The sequence below is a fragment of the Mandrillus leucophaeus genome, unplaced genomic scaffold, assembly GCF_000951045.1.
Source record: "Mandrillus leucophaeus isolate KB7577 unplaced genomic scaffold, Mleu.le_1.0 Scaffold29, whole genome shotgun sequence".
Classification (NCBI taxonomy): domain Eukaryota; kingdom Metazoa; phylum Chordata; class Mammalia; order Primates; family Cercopithecidae; genus Mandrillus; species Mandrillus leucophaeus.
This window is the reverse complement of record NW_012103031.1, coordinates 3,310,622-3,318,916: the sequence shown is the minus strand read 5'-3', so window position 1 is coordinate 3,318,916 and position 8,295 is coordinate 3,310,622. Positions and strand designations below refer to the sequence as shown.

The 8,295-nt window shown below is 49.9% G+C and overlaps 1 protein-coding gene across 2 annotated transcripts in view; it reads right to left on the bottom strand.

Moving 5' to 3' along the window:
* BAIAP2L1 (BAI1-associated protein 2-like 1) overlaps positions 1 to 8,295 on the bottom strand; it is a 36,883-nt gene that overhangs the window by 22,242 nt on the left and 6,346 nt on the right. The window contains exons 3-5 of one of the 2 annotated variants that reach the window (XM_011985806.1): positions 6,372 to 6,539; positions 4,770 to 4,917; positions 332 to 539 (exon numbers count right to left, since the gene is read on the bottom strand). In XM_011985806.1, the coding sequence (XP_011841196.1) occupies positions 332 to 539; positions 4,770 to 4,917; positions 6,372 to 6,461 (446 nt within the window). In that variant the 5' untranslated portion in view covers positions 6,462 to 6,539. Of the gene's footprint in view, positions 1 to 331; positions 540 to 4,769; positions 4,918 to 6,371; positions 7,071 to 8,295 lie in introns of those variants that run through there. The other variant, XM_011985805.1, reaches the window with a different exon arrangement.

Genomic DNA, 8,295 nt, shown 5'->3' with positions numbered 1-8,295 from the left:
GCCTCAGCCTCCCAAAGTGCTGGGATTACAGGCATGAGCCACTGCACCGGCCAAATGCTAAATTTTTTTAAAAAACAAAAGAATGTTTAAATTACTTTCAGAGAGGTGACTTCCTATGCTCTAATAACTATGCATGCACCAAGTGTATCTCTACACGCACAGATACACAGAAAATAGCCTGGGATCGAGTAACTTAACTAAACTAGAAATAAGCCATAAACTTAACTTTGGCTAAAACGTGAGCATGTCCACAAAGACAATTTTCAGCTTGGCGGCTCTGGGAGGGAGGGGCCGTCTGGAGCCCTGCCGGGACCATCACACCCAGACTTACGCCTTGGACACGTCGTGTTCTCCATAAAGCCAGCCATCCTTCTCCTCGGGGATGAGCAGCGTGATGACGTCTCCCTGTGCGAAGCTGAGTAAGGTCTTGTTGGCACCCGCGGTGTGCGGGAAGATGGTCTTCACTTTCTGCTTCTTCATCATGTTCAGTCCCGTTGCAACCGAAACTGATCGCTGTAAACTGGGATCTTCGGAAGTATCTGTTGGAGGGAATGTAGCAGTAATGGCTTTTCAAAGCATGAGAATCAACAAGCACGTTCCAATGAGCAAACCCCAGGAATCCACCTGTTCTCATCTTGTTAACAATGCTCCTTCCATGGAAACCGACCCTGTCCTATTTCCTCGCCTTGATCATTGCCCAGAAGGGGCAGGGACTGTTGAGAAACAGAGGCAGCATGTAGCCTGAAGGCTTGCACCGTGCAGAAGAGGATCCCTGCGGCTGCGGGCTCTTTTCCAGGCCCAAGGACAAGGCGGCGTGTGCCGGGTTGATCTGCATTCTGCTTTGGCCAGGATGGCTCTCCTTAGAGAGGCAAACCGCTCCAACGCCAAACTGCCCTCGCAATTCCAATTGCAAAGGCAGGCTAGGGTCACAGTTCAAACCCAATTGCTAATGTCCACAAAGAAAAGAAGCAAGCTGGAAATGCAGTCGGTCTGGCAACGCTGGCCGCTCAGCTTCTCACCCCCGGGGTCTAAGAAGGACGAGGTGAGGATGAGTTGCGTTTACAGAGTCCTCACCAGGTGCCAGTCACCGATCTCAATGTCTCACAGCTGCCATCCTGCCCGGCTCCAAGGAGGAAGGAACTACTGTTATCCACAGGACAGACCCCACAGTTGGCAAGTGGCTGGGCCAGGAACCAGTTAGGACAGTTTCGTCCCATACACTCTACTCAGGGGCATGAGGCTGTGCTGTTCATGTCTCCATTCAAACACAGGCTGATATTTCCACTCCAGGGAAAAAAAGGTAGGAAAAAAAATATGTATATACATTTGAGACAGAGTCTCACTCTGCTGCCCAGGCTGGAGTGCAGTGGCAGGATCATAGTTCACTGCAGCCTGGACTTCCCAGGCTTAAAGGATCCTCCCTCCTCAGCCTCCTAAGTAGCTGGGACTACAGGCACACGCCGCCATTCCAGGCTCATTTTTAATTTTTGTTTTGTAGAGATGGTGTCTTGCTATGTTGCCCAGCCTGATCCTGGCCTCAAGTGATCCTCCCACCTTGGCCTCCCAAAGTGCTGGGACTACAGGTGTGAGCCACTGCTTCTGGCCCTTTTTTTTCCCATTCAAATTTTCCCAGGCTAGTAATACAGCAAGCATCTTTAACTTAAAACAATGCAAGATCTTTCTGCTTCGTTCTTGCAGATTCTTCACGATTACAATATAAACCTTGTGCCCCCTTAACCTGCCACTCTCTACCTCACTGGTGTTGAACCCACCAGCAATTTTCTTTCTTTTTTGAGACGGAGTCTCACTCTGTACCCCAAGCTGCAGTGCAGTGGCGTGATCTCGGCTCACTGCAACCTCCACCTCCCGGGTTCAAGCGATTCTCCTGCCTCAGCCTCCTGAGCAGCTGTGATTACAGGTACGTGCCACCATGCTCAGCTAATTTTTGTATTTTTAGTAGAGACGGGGTTTCATCACCATATTGGCCAGGCTGGTCTCGAACTCCTGACCTCGAGATCCACCTGCCTCGGCCTCCCAAAGTGCTGGGATTACAGGTGTGAGCCACCACGTCCAGCCCTCCACCAGCAAATTTCATTCTGCTTTTACCAATAAGAACCAGAGTCATCTGAATCACTGGGATGCATAGAGTATTATAAACTTTAACTGTGTATTTTAGTTAACTGACAGGACTTCCTTCAAAGGCAAATGCCTACAGACCATCATCTTCCTCTGCTGGGCCATCCTAGTCATCATTCTGGAAAACTCTGTTCTTTTGCCCAATAGCTTGGGACACTCTGGTCCAGGGCTCTCTCTCACCAACAGCTTGACTGCCACAACCTTCACAACATGGGGCCTGTGACACACCCCACGTGGATGGGTTGGGGCCATGGCACAGGTCTCGAGGGTCCTGGGTTATAAGAATGTGCAGAAGGACGGGGTCTGACCAGTGAAGCAGCCGGCAACATCTACAGACAGTAACTGGCTCCAACTTTTGTTTTTGTCACTGTGTCACCCAGGCTGGGGTGCAGTGGCGCAACCTCGGCTCATTGCAACCTCCGCCTCCTGGGTTCAAGTGATTCTTGTATCTCAGCCTCCTGAGTAGCTGGGATTACAGGTGTGAGCTACGACGCCCAGCTAAATTTTAGTATTTTTAGTAGAGACAGGGTTTCACTATGTTGGCCAGGCTGGTCTCAAACTTCTGGCCTCAAGCGATCCGCCCGCCTCGGCCTCCCTGAGTGCTGGGATTACAGGCATGAGCCACTGCGTCTGGCCCCAGCTTGTTGAAATATAGTCAACAAAATTAAGCAATCCAAGTTAGAACTTAAGTTCTTCAACAGAGCATGAGGTGCTCTATTAGAGATGATGAAAAACACTGATTAGAATTCAAACCAGCTGGGCGTGGTGGCGCACACCTGTAATCCCAGCACTTTGGGAGGCTGAGGCGGGTGAATCACCTGAGGTCAGCAGTTCGAGACCAGCCTGGCCAACATGGTGAGGCCCTGTCTCTACTAAAAATACAAAAATTAGCCAGGCGTGGTGGTACATGCTTGCAGTCTCAGCTACTTGGGAAGCTGAGGCAGGAGAATCACTTGAACCTGGGAGGCGGAGGTTGCAGTGAGCCGAGATCGTGCCACTGCACTCCAGCCTGGGTGACAGAGTGAGACTTGATTTCGGGGAAAAAAAAAAAAAAAAATCAAACCAAGCTTATTGGTAAGCTTAATAATCATAATTTTGTCATGTTGATAATTATGAAGTGCTGGGAAGGGAAGAGCGTGGTCCCTTTAAAGGATATGGAACTGGGGAAGGAAAGTGCTGGGTAGAGGAGGGTGTGGTCTCTGGCTAGGGTTCCACCCCCATGGACCTAGGTGAGGACAGGCATTTCCCGCCCAAATGTTGCATTTCCCAAGATCACCCTGGCCTGCCACACCCCCATCCTGTACCTATAAAAACCCTCAAGACCCTAAGCAGGCAGACATGCAAGCTGCTGGACGTTGAAAGGAGTCTGTCGCTGGAGGAACAAACACAGTGGCTAGGCATCGAGAGGGAGGCACCGACAGGCTCCAGCATGCTGGCAGGCCACTGACCAGCAAAACGACACAGGGTTTGGCTGCAACAGTTGGTCAAGGCCACTGAGTGGCCCGACTCCAGGGGAAAACCTTCCCACTCTATCCCCTCCTGACTTCCCCCATCTGCTGAGAGCTGCCTCCACTCAATAAAACCTTGCACTGATTCTCCGAGCTCCCGTGTGACCCGATTCTTCCGGTACACCAAGGTAAGAACCCGGGATACTGAAAACCCTCTTTCCCTGTGACAAGGTACAGGGTGTAATTGAGTTGGTTAACACAAGCCACCTATAGGCTCAAACTAAAACTGAAAGAGCACACGGTAACATGCGCCCCCTGGGGCTTCAGCTGTAAACGGTCGTCCCTAGACACTGCTGTGACATGGGAACCCCACAGCCTGCCCGTCTGTCTACGCCCCTAGAGGTCTGAGCGCCGGGCCCCTGAAGACGCGAGCCACATCCTCATCACAGGCCCTGCAAGGGGAACAAGGGAATCTTTCCCATTTCAGTGTGAACTTTTATAGCTTATTTTATTGCAGAAAAAAGTTTTATTACAATTGCCACCAAATATGGAACACACAGCGAGGCTATGCATGTTTCTTATTGATTGACTGATTGATGGATTGGTTGAGACAGAGTTTTGCACTTGTCACCCAGGCTGGAGTGCAGTAGTGCGATCTCAGCTCACTGCAACCTCTGCCTTCTGGGTTCAAGCGATTCTCCCGCCTCAGCCTCCCAAGTAGCTGGGATTATAGGCAGGCACAACCACGCCCGGCTAATTTTTTGTATTTTTAGTAGTGATGGGGTTTCATCATGTTGGCCAGGCTGGTCTCAAACTCCTGACCTCAGGTGACCCACCTGCCTCGGCCTCCCAAAGGGCTGGGATTACAGGCGTGAGTCACCATGCCCGGCCTCCATTTATTTGTAAATAGGTAATTCTCAACAGTATGTTTACTCTGGATAAACATCAGTCAATGCGTAGAACTGGTGAATGTCAGAGAAATCTATCACTTATCAGAGCACCTCATAAACTAGACCTGTATTTGTTCTGAACTCACACTCTGCAAAGCCAGGGCTGAACGTAGCCACCATACCTGCTTGTTTACCTCCAGACCTTGCAACACATTTATCCAAAATATTTATTTCACAGCTTATCTTAAAACAAATGTAAAAGGTATCTTCAAATAAATCAGACTGAATCTCTTACCTGTTGAATTATTTATCTTTTGTGAATTCGGTGCAGCCGTGGCTGGGTTATTAAACATATCGATCAAGGGACTGGTATATGCCCTGCCTGAAGGAGCAGGGGGCATCTTTGGTGAGCATTTAGAAAGCGTGTCGTAATCTTTCCTCACCTGTGAAAAATTATTTATTAGTCCAATATTAGTATAACACAGAACTGGAATTACAGATTCCCAAGGCTTTTTAAATCATAGGCTATTTATTTATTTTGAGACAGAGTCTCGCTGTGTTGCCCAGGCTGGAGTGCAGTGGCGCCATCTCGGCTCACTGCAACCTTCGCCTCACGGGTAGCTGGATAATAGGCACGTACCACCACGTCTGGCTATTTTTTGTATTTTTAGTAGAGACGAGGTTTCACCATGTTGGCCAGGCTGGTCTCGAACTTCTGACCTCAAGTGATTTGCCTGCTAAGGCCTCCCAAAGCGCTGGGATTATAGGTGTGAGCCACCGTGCCTAGCCACATTTCAGGGGGTTTGAGATGGGCAGAAAGAGTGGATCCATGTGTTCAAAGTACCTGCTACATCCCAGTCTCCACATAGAGCCCAGGTTCAAAGATCAGCAAACAACAAATGTGTGAATTCATTACTGTGAATACTTTGACGCCTATTTTTTTTCCCTGAAGTACCTTACATTGTGATGAATGCCATCAGAGTGTGTCTAATTTATTCTGAGACACCTATACTTCCTTCCTTGGGAGTAAACTTAGTTGGAATGAGTACAATTAAAAACGGTAAGGACGGCCGGGCGCGGTGGCTCACGCCTGTAACTCCAGCACTTTGGGAGACCGAAGTGGGCAGATCATGAGGTCAGGAGATCGAGACCATCCTGGCTAACATGGTAAAACCCCGTCTCTACTAAAAATACAAAAAAATTAGCCAGGTATGGTGGCGGGTGCCTGTAGTCCCAGCTACTCGGTAGGATGAGGCTGGAGAATGGCATGAACCCAGGAGGCGGAGCTTGCAGTGAGCCAAGATCGCGCCAGTACACTCTAGCCTGGGTGACAGAGCAAGACTCTGTCTCAAAAAACAACAAAAAAAAACCGAGTAAGGATAAAATTTCCAAAACAAAGATAATAGCGCCAAACATAGTATAAAACGTGCCCAGCTTGTGGTGGCTCATGCCTGTAATCCCAGCACTTTGGCAGGCCAGGGCAGGCAGATCATGAGGTCAGGAGTTCGAGACCAGCCTGACCAACATGGTGAAACCCCATCTCTACTAATAATACAAAAATTAGCCGGGCATGGTGGTGTGCCCCAGTAATCCCAGCTACTCAGGAGGCTGAGGCAGGAGAATCGCTTGAACCTGGGAGGTGGAGGTTGCAGTGAGCCGAGATCGCACCACTGTACTCCAGCCTGGGCGACAGAACAAGAAAGACTCGGCCTCAATAACAAAAGACAAACATGTGCCCAGCTACCTTCACCCCTAAAGGTAAGGGGATAGAGCTGTGAAAAGGTGGTCCTGGAAGTACTAAAGAAGGACCTGTGATTCCCACCAACAAAGGCAAACGTGGCCCAGATCAAGTTAGGAAACACATGATTGAAATCTGGAAGAGAAAACCGGTTCCTACCACATTGCTTCTCTCGATCATGGGTGAAGGCTGAGGCGTTCCGGACACGGGAGTCGAGGCTGGGGTCTTTATTTCTTCGATCATATTCATGATTTTCTCTGGCACTTTGATGGCATCAACACAGGTCTCCTGCCACCGGGGCAGCTTGGAATTCAGTAGTTCTGCAGACTGCAAAGCCAAAAGAAGACGACTAAAGACAAAGATGATTGTCTGAAGAGCTGAGAAAAATGACATCATGTCATATCACTGATAACAGAATTACTGGCTTAGCACCAGGAGTGTGGGGGCTCTGGGTTAAACTACTAGGTGAGTACTTTGAGTGCCTAGAGGATCAGCTGTGTCTCACTGGCCGAGAGGGGCAAAGGCTCTGACTCTAAAGGAAATTTCCTGCTCCCTCAGTGTGAATACATAGCATGGGACTAATACGGAGATGGTAAATGGTTAAGAACAAGAACGGAAACGCAAAGGGAGGGAGTGAGCAATCTGTATGAATCCCGTTTTCCCGGTGGCCCCAGAAACGTCAACCATCACTTTTTCCCTCCCACTCCTGTTAAAAGCAGCACCTCCAACACAGGCCACTGGCCCGGGAGTTGGCTCTGACCGATTCAGACATTAGAGACGTGAATCAGACTGTCCTGAGAGTCTGTCTATGGGGAAGAGGGACCGTGGGTGAGTGGTGGGCAGTGCTGAGGGATGCTCCCCGCACCATAGGCCAAACAAGGCTTTGCAGAGCAGACCTGACCAGCAGGGGCAAGAACCCGCAATCCTGGAGGCAGAGCGCCCCTCCAGCACCCACGAGCCTGGTTCTGCTGACAGCTGGACTCTGAGAGGCCCCCCAAGCGCTTCCAGTGAACACCTTTTCTGAACGGCACTCTGGTTGGAAAAGGGGAGGCAGGGGCCTGTCCTGCAGCTGTGTGCATGGCAGTCGCACTGCTTTTACTCAGCTTCTGAGTTTATCAAGAGTGGTGGGGGCTGATGTCAGTCCTGGGGAAGGGCAAAGCCCCCCTCACACCACCCGTCCCCAAATGTCACCCTGACACACTAAGTCAGTGTGACGCCACCCCCAACTGTCACCCTGACACTCTGCAGCACGGTGGACCAGCTGCTTGGGCCTGCTTCATCCCAACTCCACAGAAAGGACTGGGGCGCTTTAGCTGGATTAAGGGAAGTCACAAAACCAGTTTTCAGATACTTGAAGAAACTTCCAGTATAGAAAGGAGCAGTTCTGGTCTGCATCACTCTATAAAGCATTACTGGGGACCTATGGTTAAGTCTAAGAAAGACTGCTGATAACTGGAGCTCCCTGAAAAGGGGCCAGGCTGCCTCATGACACAGCGGGGCACCACGCAGGTAGAGAACCTCGAGGTCACCTCTGTCCTCTCCAGCCTGCAACTCCGGTGCCACAGGACGCCCTCACTCTGGGAAGAGAAGATTCTGAAGTGAACTCTACATTCCCGGAACTAGTACAGACGTGCTGTTGACAAGAGTGATCACCTAATACAGCAATTATTTCCTTTGCTATAACCATTCTGTTCTTTTTTGAGAGAGGATTTTGGCTCTGTCACCCAGGCTGGAGTGCACTGGCACGATCACAGCTCACTGCAACCTCGAACTCCTGGGCTCAAACAATCCCTTCCACCTCAGTCACCTGACTAGCTGGGGCCACAGGTGCACACCACCACACCTGGCTAATTAAAACTTTTTTTTTTTTGAGAGACAGGGTCTTGCTATGTTGCCCAGGCTGGTCTGGAACTCTTGGGCTCAAGTGATCCTCCTGCCCTGGTTCCCAAAGAGCTGGGATTATAGGCGTGAGCCACTGTGCCTGGCCTGCTGTACGAATTTTAAATCTTATTTAGTTTAGGGAGCTGAATATTCCTTTTTCTTTTTTTTTTTTTTTGAGACAGAGTCTTGCTCTGTTGCCCAG